The sequence below is a fragment of the Chrysochloris asiatica genome, unplaced genomic scaffold (genome assembly GCF_000296735.1).
Source record: "Chrysochloris asiatica unplaced genomic scaffold, ChrAsi1.0 scaffold00010, whole genome shotgun sequence".
NCBI lineage: Eukaryota > Metazoa > Chordata > Mammalia > Afrosoricida > Chrysochloridae > Chrysochloris > Chrysochloris asiatica.
This window is the reverse complement of record NW_006408528.1, coordinates 34,723,104-34,736,479: the sequence shown is the minus strand read 5'-3', so window position 1 is coordinate 34,736,479 and position 13,376 is coordinate 34,723,104. Positions and strand designations below refer to the sequence as shown.

The 13,376-nt window shown below is 37.2% G+C and overlaps 1 protein-coding gene across 1 annotated transcript in view; it reads left to right on the top strand.

The window, feature by feature from the left end:
- The window catches only part of FBXL13 (F-box and leucine-rich repeat protein 13), a 298,456-nt gene that overhangs the window by 51,204 nt on the left and 233,876 nt on the right, over positions 1-13,376 (top strand). Inside the window, exons 6-8 of the mRNA XM_006834402.1 lie at positions 998-1,019; positions 2,448-2,557; positions 10,874-11,038. Coding sequence (XP_006834465.1) covers positions 998-1,019; positions 2,448-2,557; positions 10,874-11,038 — 297 coding nt within the window. The remainder of the gene's footprint in view (positions 1-997; positions 1,020-2,447; positions 2,558-10,873; positions 11,039-13,376) is intronic.

The following is a 13,376-nucleotide window of genomic DNA, read 5'->3' as shown; positions in this document are numbered from 1 at the left end:
TCCCAGTAACCAGCAAAGAATCACCCCCCCCCCCCACACACACACTTTAGTATGGGTTCTTTTTCTTAGTCTTTTAGAGTAGTGGTCCTATGCATATTTCTCCTTTTGTGACTGACTAATTTCACTCAACATAACGTCCTCAAGATTCATCCATGTTATGTGATAGCTTACAACTTCCTTGTTACTCTTCAAGGTAGCATAATATTCCATTGTGTGTATGTACTAGTTTGTTTATCTATCTTCAGTTGATGGACACTTAGGCTGTCTCCATCTTTTTGGTATTGTAAATAGTGCTGCTATGAACATTGGTGTGCATATATCCATTCGTGTTCTGGTTCATATTTCTTGTGGGTAAATACCAAGTAGAGGAATTGCTGGATCATAAGGTATTTCTATTTCCAACCTTCTTAGGAAGCGCCTTATTGTTTTCCAGAGAGGTTGGACCATTATGCAATCCCACCAGAAATAGAGGAGCACCCCAGTCTCTTCACATCCTCGCCAGCATTTATTGTCCTCTACTTTTTTGATCTTTGCTGTTATTGCTGGTGTGAGATGATATCTCATTATTGTTTTGGCAATTTGGTTTTGTATTCATTTATTCACAGATTAAATATACATAATTACACATAGTATGTACACTTAGAAACTTACTATATTTTATGTTTAGAGAACTGTCACAGAATGAAATTAAATCTACTGATTTAAAATATTTAATGAGATTTGTCTCAGAATTTTACTGTAACAAAAAAGATTTAAAATCAAATGCTATATAGTTGTATGAATGTTGTTGTTGTTGTTAAGTGCTGTCGAGTCGGTTCCAACCCATCGCGACCCTGCACAGGGTTTCCGAGGGTGTAAATCTTTACGGGAGTAGAAAGCCTCATCTTTTTGCCGCGGAGCGGCTGGTAGTTTCGAACCGTTGACCTTAAGGTTTGCAGCCCGAATGAATATATAATTCTAAATTGGGATCTATTATCAATTTTTTTTTACAAACTAGACAGCTAGTGCAACAGATGAGGGTAAGTCAAAAAGTATTGTTACTGGGGTTCCAGTTCATACATGCATGGGTTTCTTCCAGACAAAACATATTTAAACATGTTTCTGTGATCAGTGGGTAACTGCAGACAAGTTCTCTTAGCAATACACTTGTTCTAGTCTCATTAAGTGCCTTCAAACAAAGGCCCAATCCAAACAGTGGCTTCTGATTGGATCTTCTGGGTCAGTTCAAATCAAGCCTGAGAAGTCAGCTGAGAAGGTTATGGTGACTGTTTCTTAGGATTCCCAAGGGGCAAATTTAATAGATTTTTCTCAAAGAATACAAGGCAACCACAAGGGCTTATTATCAAGACATTTTAAGAAAATTGAAAACTGAATTGGTGAGAAAAAAGCCAGGAAAGTTCGCTAAGACAAATTTTTCCACCATGACAATACATCTGTTCACTCTTTGAGGGTAGCAAGGGCTGTCCCATGAGAATTTATTGTGGAAATCTTAGCCCATCAACCCTACGGCCCTGAATTTGGCCCTGCAGACTTGATTTTGTTCCCCAAACTCAAAGCACATTTAAAAGAAACAAAATTTGAATCTCTTGAGAATTCCAAAGCTGCCATTTTGACATGGTATAAATCAGAGTGCAGAATTTTTTTGGGGAAGGTTGTTGTTGTTAAATGCTGCCCAGTTGGTTTCAACTTCCAGCAACCCTTTATAGGACCTCCAAGGAGAAGCTGGTGGGTTTGAGCCACTGACCTTGTGGTTAGCAATCCAATGTTTATCGTATAGTACCACCCCAGGACTCTGGGGAAGGGTTACTGTAGTTGTTAAGTGCTGTTGAGTCAGTTCCTGCTCATAGAAACCCTGTATAGGGTTTCCCAGGAGTGGCTGATAGGTTTGTAGAGAGGTATGAACACTACTTTCAGAAGTGTATAGATCTAGATGAAGACTATGCGGAGAAACAATAGCTTTGCATTTTGATGTTTTTGTTTAATAATAATTCTATGATTTTGTATCAACACTTATAACATCTTTGTATATTCTCCTTCCTGGCCTGGCTTTTGTGTTTGTGCTTCTAACCCCTGGTTAACAAAAAATAAGGCAATGTTTTAAATCATAGGGCACTTAGTTAAATTCAAAGGCATTAGATTTGAATACTGCCTTATGATGATTTTTTTTAAATAGATGAACTTGGCATCTTATAAAAAACTGATTTGTTAAAAAAAAAAAGTAATGTTATGTCTTGATACTGCTATTACATCTTAATTTCTAAGGCAAAAGTGATGTTTACAAGTAGTATCTAATGCTGTCAAAAATAATTTATTTCAGATGTAATTAAAGCCATGCAAAAATGATCAGATGCAATATTGGCTCATAGTGCAAACATGATGAAATATTAAAACACAGTGTTTTAGAAACAGCTTTGATTACAGTCAATAATCTAATACATTTTCTTTAGAGACACAGTTCCGGATCCAAAACCTATTCTATTGCCAGAGGCTAATACACATTCTAACAAAGTGGAGGGATAAAGCAAGACATAAGACTAGAATGAGAGAAGATGAGCTGGTACGGTACACTGGAAACTAATATCTTGCCATTATATTAATATATTGTTAATCTTTTTGCTTAGGTAATAATGTGTAGAAAATACCAGAATTTTGAATGTGTCCTTTTGGTGGCAGTTTTCTTCTTTTAAATAAGTAATTTAAATGTCATTTCAGCACCAAGAATGTTTACTAATAATTCTATTGCTTGTTTACATGATGATGTAAAATCTCTTAACCTTTTATTGAAACTTATTAATAAAAAACCCAAGAATCTTATTTAAAGATGTTTAAATGGATATGGTGTTATTGTTGTGCACCATTGAGTCTGTTCAGACTCATACAGATGTCTAACATTAAGGAAAAACTATTAGACATGACTACAATAGAGAAATAAATGATAAAGACTGAATAAATTAATTTTTTTCTACATAAGATAAGTTGCTCTCTATTCATTCTTTCTCAACATTCATTTTGATAAATTATAAGTCAATATTAAGTTATTCAACTTAAAGGGATTTTCTTAGTGCGAGACCCACTTAGAGTTAAAGCAATTGAAGCAGAGGATCCAAGAAAACTCCAAGCTTAAAAAATATCTCATCTCAAGTTTGCTTCAACTGGTGGTGGTTATGTGCCGTGGAGTCGGCTCCAACTCATAGCGACAGGGTTTCCGTGGCTGTAAATCTTTAAGGGAGCAGAGAGCCTCATTGTTTTCTCGTGGAACAGCTGGTAGTTTTGAACTGCTAACCTTGAGGTTCACAGCCTGATTCCTAACCACTATGCTACCTGAGCTCTTTTTGCTTCAATTAGTAGTATATTATTACTAAGGTTGAAGAATGTTCAGAGTAGCTACTAGAATGTTGGATATTTTTTGTGTAGCTATATTATTTAGTAGGAAATCTTCTTTTTTAATTTACTTTGAAACACAAATTGGGATAAATAACAATAACAAAAAAACTCCAAAGCCAAACTCATTCCTATCGAAGTGATTCAGATTCATAGTGATTCTGCTTAGGTATTCTGAGGCATCAAATCTTTATAGGAGTAAAAAATCTCATCTTATTCTTGAGGGGCGACTGGTGGTGGTGGTGGTTATGTGCCGTGGAGTCGGTTCCGACTCAGAGTGACCCTGTACAGGGTTTCCGAGGCTGCAAATCTCTAGGGGAGCAGAAAGCCTCGTCTTTCTCCCACGGAACAGCTGGTAGTGTTGAACTGCTGATCTTGAGGTTCGCAGCCCCATTCATAACCACTATGCTACCAGAGAGACTGGTAGGTTTAAATTGCTGACCATGAAATTAGCAGCTCAGTGCTTACCTTACAGTGCCACCAAGTCTCCTTTGGAACACATACAGAAAAAATAGGAAGAAAGTGTTGTTGTTAGGTGTGATCGAGTAGGTACCAATTCATAGAGACCCTATGCACAACAGAACAAAACACTGCCTGGTCCTACGGCAACCACACAAACGTTGCTACATTTAAGCCCCTTGCGGTTGCCACTGTGCCAATCCATCTCTTTGAGGTTCTTCCTCTTTTTCTCTGACCCTCCATTTTACCAAACATGATATCCTTCTCCAGGGACTGGGTCCCTCCTGGCAATAGGTCTGAAGTATGAGAGACAAAGTCGGGCCATCCTGGCTTCCAAGGAGCATTCTAGCTGTACTTCTTCCAACACAGATCTGTTGGTTCTTTTGGCTATTCCTGATACTTTCAATATTCTCTTCCAATACCCTAGCTCCAATGTATCAATTCTTCTACAGTCTTCATTATTCACTGTCCAACTTTTGCATGTGTATGAGGTTATTGAAAATTCCATGAGTAGGGTCAGGTGTGTCATGTCCTCAAGCTGACATCTTTTCTCTTCAACACTTTAAAGAGGTCTTGTGCAGCAGATTTGCTTAATGCAATACATCATATTGCTTTACTGCTGCTTCCGTAAGTGTTGATGATTGATCCGAGCCAAATATCTTTGACAACTTCAATCTTATCTCCATTCATATGGTTGGTATTTATTGATCCAGTGGTGAGGATTTTTGTTTTCTTTAGATTAAGGTACAACCCATACCAAAGGCTGTGCTCTTTGATCTTCATCAGTAAGTATTTTAAGTTCTCTTCACTTTCAGCAAGTAAGATTGTATCATCTTCATATCATAGGTTGTTAATGAGTCTTCCTGCAATCCTGATGCCACATTTTTCTTCATATAATCCAGTTCCTTGGATTATTTGTTTCAACATACAGATCGAATGAGTATGGTGAAAGACTATAACCCTGGAACACACCTCTCTTAATTTTAAGACATTCAGTGTTTCCTTGTTCTGTTCAAACAACTGCCTTTTGGTCTTTGTACAGGTTCCTCAAGAGCACAATTAAGTGGTTCAGAATACTCATCCTCTACAAGGTTGTCCATAGCTAGTCATTATTCATAACAATTGAAGATCTTTGCGTAGGCAGTAAAGCACATCTTTCTGGTTTTCTCTACTTTCAGCCAAGATCCATTTTATATCAGCAATGATATTGCTCATTCCACATCTTCTTCTTAATCTGGCTTGAATCTCTGGAAGTTCTCTGTTAATGTATGGTTGCAGTCATTTTTGAATTACTTTTACCAAACTTTTGCCTGCAGGAGATATTAATGATATTGTCCGATGACTTCTGCATTCCGTTGGGTTACCTCTCTTAGGAATAGGCACAAATACAGGTATCTTCCAGTCAGTTGGCCAGGTAGCTGTCTTCCAAATTTCTTTTCATAGATGAGTGAGTGCCCCAAGTGCTGCATCAGTTTGTTGAAATATTTCAATCTGTATTCCATCAATTCATGAAGCCTTGTTCTTGCTAATGCCCTCAATGCACCTTGGATTTTTTCCTTCAGTATCATTGGCTCTTGATCATATGCTACGTATTCAAATTATTGAACACTGACCATCTCTTTCTGGTACAGTGACTCTGTGTATTCCTTCCATCTTCTTTTAATGCTTTCTGCATCATTCAATATTTTACCCATAGAATCCTTCAGTATTTCAAGTCAAGGTTTGAATTTTTTCTTCAGTTCCATCAGCTTGAGGAATGCTGACCATGTCTCCACATGTCTTTTACTTTATTCTGGTTTCCAATATAATGGTTGTCACCTTATTGAATTCTTTTTTCCATACCAGTTTTTTGTCATCTTCTTAACCCTCCTTAATCATTTTTAAGAGAGTTCCTTGAATCCATCTTCCACATCATGAATTTTCCCCTTAGTTGCATCAATTTCCAGTGTTCAATGCATTCATTGACTTGTTTCAAGAATCATACTTTTATGATATATAAATTGTTGTTATTAGTTTTCATAATTGCTGTTCCTAATTCATATTTTTATTGTGTTTCTGGTTCTTCTTCTTCTTCTTCTTTTTTTTTAATGTTTATTGTGAATTATGGGAGAACATTAGCTTTATATTCATCCTATCGTATAATCTTTTATTGCCATGGTCACAATCCCCTCCATGCATCATCAACCAACCAAAGGATATACCCTGCAAGCCTGCCCCACCGGTCATCAGCACACAGCCCGTCTCCCTTTCTTGGTCTAGAGTTCCCAACTACTCCATCTCTCCACATCATCGTCTCTGTCTCCATCTCTGGCATCACTGCTTCTCTGGGTATAGGGTCTCGCACTTTGCTCTTCTCCCTTGATGGTTCCAGGGACCGCCGCTCCTGGACTGCAAAGTCAGTCTCTCCCCTCCTTTCGCTACAAAATGTCCACTTTTACATTTCCAATCCTCACAGTCAGCCCTGATAACAATTATTCACCATTGTACCACAAGGGACCTATCCCCATCTCCTTTCATCAGTCCCGCCCAGACAGATTGGATACTACTCAGTGGAGATTCTACCTTCCTCCATGCCCTCTGGATCTAGGCTCCCTCTTGAAAGCTTGTGTTTCTGTTTTTTTGGGTGGAGTATTCTTTTTTGCTGGACACTGAACCCATACTTAACAAGCTGAGGTGGTGGCAGCTGTGTGCTGTAGGATTTCCAAGGCTATAAATCTTTATGGGAGCAGAAAGCCTCATATTTCTCCCACAGAGCAGCTGGTCGATTCGAACTGCTGACCTTGTGGTTAACAGCCCAACTTGTAATCTACTATGCTATCAGGGCTCGTTTAGCTGAAATTTATTAATATAACAGGAAAGGGGACTTCCAGCTCTTACCTATACTCACTTGTCCCAATATCTCCTCCAGACTTGGACTTTTTTGAGTTCATTTGATAGAGAAAATAGCTCTATCCCAGACCAACTCCTGATTCTTGCCCCTCCTTCTCCAGTCCCAAGCTATGATTTCTTTTCTATGTCTTATCTCAGACAGCTTTGCTGTCTCCTTTGGAGAGTTCTCATAAACTTGTACGAATCTCAAAATATGGCATCTGGATTAGGAGATCTACTTGAGATATGGTTGAATTCAAAGCAAGGACTGTAATTTCTTGGAATTTGGTTACTATTCCTCTATTATTAAATCTTTAAAAATTATATTTTAATTTCTTGACCTATTAAACTAGTGTGCCTCTGATCTCACCTTGAGGCCAGATTGCTCTGGTAGTGTAGTGGTTACGAATCAGGCTGTGAGCCGCAAGGTCAGCAGTTCAAAACTACCAGCTGTTCCGCAAGAGAAAGATGAGGTGTTCTGCTCCCATAAAGACTTACAGCCTTGGAAACTCTGTACAGGGTTGCTATGAGTCGGAACTGACTCCACGGCACACAACAACAACAACAACCCTCCATGTGTTATGCTGTACGATAATGCACTGGACCACAAGGTCAGTTAGAATTGCAAGGTTGGTGGTTCAAACTCACCAGTTGCTCCTTGGAAACCCTATACAGGGTTGCTATGAGTTGGAACCGACTCGACAGCACTTAACAACAACAACCCTCCATCCCACCCTCTTCTGAACTCTAACCTCCAAAGCATTGCCTTGTTAATTGCAATCAAGTTGATTCTGGCCCATAGCTGCTCTTTATAGGGTTTTTGCAGCGATTTTTGAGTTATCTTTAAATTTTACTTGACTGTTCTATTAATAATGTTGTTAAATAATTTCTGCATTCCGTTTAATTTCTGCGTTCTGTTTTTTTGGAATGGGCACAAACATAGATCTCCTCCAATTGGTTGGCCAGGTAGCTATCTTTCAAATTTCTTGACATAAATGTGTGAGCACTGTATCAGTTTGTTGAAACGTTTTGATTTGTTCTCTATCAATTCCTAGAACCTCGTTTTCCCTCTATGCCTTCAGTATAGTGTAAACACCTTCCTTCAGTACTACCAGTTCTTGACCTTACGCTTCTTCCTGAAATGAATGAACATCGACCAACTCTTTTTGGTACAGTGACTCTGTGTATTTCTTCCATTTTTATGGTGATGCTTCCTGAATCAGTCAATATTTTGCCCATAGAATCCTTCAATATTGTCAAATCGAGGCTTGAATTTTTTCTTCAATTCATTCAACTTGAAAAAGGCTGAACATGTTTTTCCCTTTTGGTTTTCTGATTCCAGGCCTTTACACATTTCATTGTAATAGTGAGCTGCCATTTGAAAATTTATGTTCAGCTCTTTTACGTTATAATTTCTTCCGTTTCCTTTAACTTCTCTGCATTCAAGAACAAATTTCAGAGTCTCTTCTGACATCCATTTATTCTTTTCTTTCTTGTCTTTTAAATGACCTTTTGCTTTCCACATGTATAATGTTCTTGACGGCATCCAACAACTCTTCTGGTCTTCTATTGTTAGTGTCTAATGCATCAAATCTATTTTTCTGTTGGTTTCTAAATTCATGTGGCATATGTTCAAGGTCATATTCTGGCTCTTGTAGATTTGTTTCAATTTTCCTTAGCTTCAGCTTGAACTTGCTTATTAGCAATTGATGGCCTGTTCCACTGTTGGTCCCTGGCCTTGTTTTGACTGATGATATTGAGCTTCTCCATCATCTTTTTCCACTTATGTAGTCAGTTTGATTCCTGTGTATTCCATCTCATGAGATACATGTGTATAGTCACCATTTATGTTGTTGGAAAAAGGTATTTGCAATGATGAAGTCATTGGTCTTGTAAAACTCTTATCATACAATCTTCAGCATCATTTTTATCACCTAGGCCACATTTTACAGCTTCTGATCCTTTCTCTTTGTTTTCAATTTTCATATTAAAATAACCAGTGATTACCAGTGCATGTTGAATTAATTTTAATCTACAGATGTTGGTAGATTTCTTCAGTTTCATTATCCTTGGCTTTAGTGGTTGATGAGTAAGTTAGAATAATAGTGGCATTAACTGGTTTTTTCTGTAGGTGTATGGATATTATCCTATCAGAGATCTTGAAGTGTTCTTTTTGACTTTCAATTAATTGCCATTCAACTTCAACTTTTCATTCATGACGCAGTAAACCGTATGATTGTCGGATTCAAAATGGCCAATACCTGTCCATTTCAGCTCATTAATGTCTAGGATATTGATTTTTTTATATTGTATTTTTGACTAGTTACAATTTTCCTAGATTCATACTTCGTACATTACACATTCTGATTACTAATGGATGTTTATACTGTTTCTTTTCATTTTGAGTTGTGCACCATCAGCAAACAAAAGTCCCCAAAGCTTTGGTCCATCCACATTATTAAGGTCAACTCCACCATCAGGAGACAGCTCTTCCCCAGTTGTATTTTGAGTGCCTTCCAACCTGAGGGTCTCATATTCTGGGATGATATCAAACAATGATCTGCTGCTTTTCATATGGTTTGCAGGGGCTAACCTTTCAGAAATCCACCTTTCAAAGGTCCACCTCTGCTTTTGCCTAGTCTGCCTTAAGTCTGAAAGTTCTGCTGAAACTTATTTACCTTGGGTGACCCTGCTGGTATTTAAAATACTGGTGGCATAACTTCCAGTTTACCACAGTAGACAAACTAACAGATGAGTGGAACTTTCACACTTTAAGGTCTCTTTAACGTTCTTTATCCAGCCAGCTTCTTCCCAGACATCCTCACACTGTTCCCCTGCAAAGAACAGTAAAATCTTCTTGGTATACCCTTCTTAGAAGTAAGAGGACATTCTAAGTAACAGAATTTTCTCTACTCATCCCTACCCTGTCCCCCCATTATTATTCCTGCCATGGCTTCCTGTTCTATAGTCATATAAGAATCTACATGTATTTTCATTAGATTCTAGATATCTGAAGTAAAGACTAGTACACAATTCATAGCATACAATAACACTATTGTCTCTAGTTGCTGGATTCTAATTATTTTTGTTTAGTTTTTTTTTTTTTTTTTTTCATCACTCAGTTAAAAACTCTACATTTTATTCCAGTTACTTGAGCAAAGCATAATAATAAAAACACATAGTAGTTGATATAGAGTATCCTGGGATGGTGCTGTGGGATAAGCACTCGACCACAAGATAGATTTGAACTGCAAGGTTGGTGGTTCAAACCCACCATCTGCTCCTTGGAAACCCTATACAGGGTCACTATGAGTCAGAACTGACTTGATGGCACTTAACAACAACAACAACAACAGCAAGTTGATATCTAAATATGTTGTTGTTGTGATGTGCCGTGGAGTCGGTTCCTGTACATAGTGACCCTGTACAGGGTTTCCGAGGCTGTAAATCTTTATGGGAGCAGAAAGCCTCATCTTTCTCTCGTGGAACAGCTGGTAGTTTCGAACTGCTGACCTTGCGGTTCGCAGCCTGATTCATAACCACTATGCTACCAGATATGTGGGAACCTCAAAAAGTTCGTGAAGAAATTCTATTGTCTTTTAATTCCATTTTCCATAAAGTTTTAGAAGTTATGTGTAGTATTTTATACAAACACACCCACATATATATCTTACTGAAATTTTCTCTATGTGAAATAGTTACCCTTAAGACTTTTTCTTTAATATAGAGTTTTTAGGAATGTATTAAAAGTTAAAGTGGGGACTTCCTGGGATAACAAATCAGGTATGTCCACAAATTCTCTCTCTGAGTCTCCTTTTTTGTTATCCTCGTGCTAACCAATTTTTCTTCCATGTCCCAAATACCAATTTGACCATTATCAGAATCTTAGTTCTGTGTGCCTCAGTTTCTTCATCTAAAAAAGAGACTGAACCAGATCCCCCACCTAATTGCCCATACCTGTATTATATGACAACTATTGGAAATTATCTCTAATGCTCTGGTGGTGCAGAGAATATTAAACATACATATTGAAAATGATAATTTATGTAATAAAAATGATGATAAGTAATGTGTAATTTGGTGCTATCTTGTGTCAAGCACTGTACTGTATATATTTCATTTCATTCATTACGATGCCATGGATTTATAATTATTTTCATTGCAGTTGTTAAAACATGAAATTCAACTGAGAAAATGGAAAAATAAGCCCAAATCCAAATTAGGTAGTGAAAAATTCCTATCTCCTGAAGAAAATGCATCTGAAATCTCTTTAAAAGATGACAGTTTTCAATGTGATATTTCACTGTTACCTGGACGAGCACTATTACAGGTTTGTATGATTCATATACATGTGTGTAGACATATGTATGCATTAACTAGTTAGTTTCAGTGTTTGTTTTGTGAATCTTACATGCAGGATAGAAGGTGTATTATTATTATTATTATTTTGATATAACATGTTTGTTTTCTTTATTTTGCATACTTCTGTAGTAATATCTGTCTAGAAGAAATACAAATATTTGAAAAGGGCAGCCTTTTTTTATTGTCTAGAAGGTATATTTGAAAGAAATATATATTTTACAACTAATTCTGGGATAGCTTTGTAAAATAAATATTTTACAACTAACTTTAGGAACTCATTTATCATTCATTTGAATGATTATAAGATAAATGTAACAACTCAAAAATGGAGAAATTGAAACCATTAGAAATGAGAAAGAATGAAAAGACTATTCCCTTTTTCCTTTAAGTATATGCTGTCATTTGAGATGAAACATTTTGGACACCTGGTCCCATAACCTTAACTCTATGCCTCCACTCTGGAATTTTTTTCTGCAATTTTCAGTTAGTGAAAATATTTATTATATTATTTTACTTTCTTAGATTGTGAATTCATAAAAAATGAGAGTCATGTGTCTATTATACAGATCATTGAACAACTGTTTTTTTTTTTTTTTTAATAAACTATAATTCTAAGTACTGGCTATATTCTGTTCATACCAATAGATAAGTAGAGCTATGTGAGAAATGCCTGAATGGTTATAAAATATCACATTTCTCTGTTTGACGGCAGCTTCACATGATAAAAATCCCATGTATTGAACCCATCCTTTAAATATAGAGACTTGCATTTTTGGGAACTTGAAAATGCAATTGTAATAGTTATATATATCTTGCACTTTTTTATATATATAGCATGAACTTTAGGATATTTTGCACACTATTTCCTCCTTTATGAATTTCCTGCTTATATCTTGTTTGTTTTTAAGTTGGGCATCCTATCATTTTCTTATTGGTTTGTAATAGTTCTTTATATATTGGCAGTTTGTCTGGAGTATACATTTGGAGATTTTTTTTTTTTTCACACTTGATGTTTGCTTTCAATTTTACTGTGGAGTCCTCTGATGACAGAAAATTAAATCTACATGTAATCAAGCCTGTCACTCTTGCCCTACTTATGTCTAATTTTGTGTCATTAATATATTACTACTCTGGTAGTGTAGTGGTTACAAATCGGGCTGCGAACCGCAAGGTTAGCAGTGCAAAACTACCAGCTGTTCCGCAGGAGAAAGATGAGGCTTTCTGCTCTTGTAATGATTTACAGCCTTGGAAACCCTGTTCAGGGTCGCTATGGGTCAGAACCGACTCGACGGCACTTAACAACAACTTAACAACTCATTCTTAGCTGTTTTTCTAAGCTGTATCACCCCCTCTTCCTAGACTTATGTATCTGTTTTGTTTGTTTTTTAAACTCTTATGCATTTGACTGATAATGTTTTTTTTTTTTTTTTTTACTTAGTGGCTCTTCTAAAACTTACAAGATTCATTTAAAATTTATCACATATTACCTTCAAATAATTTCATGCCATTTACATTTACTGTAAGAACCTAACACGAGTATACTTCTATTTCCTTTCCATTCTTTGTGCTATTATTGCCACACATTTTGTATTTACATATTTACAAACCACAATATGTTATTCTTTCTTTAAACAGTTAAGTACCTTTTTATTTTTACGAACGAGGCAATTTATTAACCCAGCATCATTTGTTCTAATGATTCTTGTTGGCAGCTGCCACCTGTCCGGCGATTCTGTCCAGATCTCTCTGTCCCTAAGGCGTCAGTTTGTGGCCGCCATCTTGGTCCTTCTCTACCATTTTGAACCCCTCTAGGGCTTGGAGGACCTGGCAGGGCATACTCTTGGAACCTCGGCTGAAGTGGCTGGGCATGACACCATTTCTCTGCCACCACCGTGCTGTGGAAGCACCTCGTGTGTAGAACCAGTTCTCATCATGGGGAGCAAGTTCTTTTTGCTTGGCCAGCTTGACAGTGTCTACCCATTCAGGGACTTTCAGCTTCCCAGAATTTTTGAGGATGGCTGCCAGAGCTCTTACGAACTCCTGCTGGTTCACGTCTTTTACAGTAACTCCAGGTGCTGCCGGCCAGGGGAAAGGGCTCAATTACCTTTTATATAGCATATATTTTTATTTCATTTTGAAAATATCAAACTTACAGAAAAGTTTCAAGTAGAGGGGAACAAACAAGATGGCGGATCGGGTGGACGTATAGCAGAGAGCTCTGCCAACAACACAGAATACCCGACCAAGCAGGTTCAGGGGATGGTCCCAGAACTCTGAACCACATATAAAGGAATACTTAGAAGGTT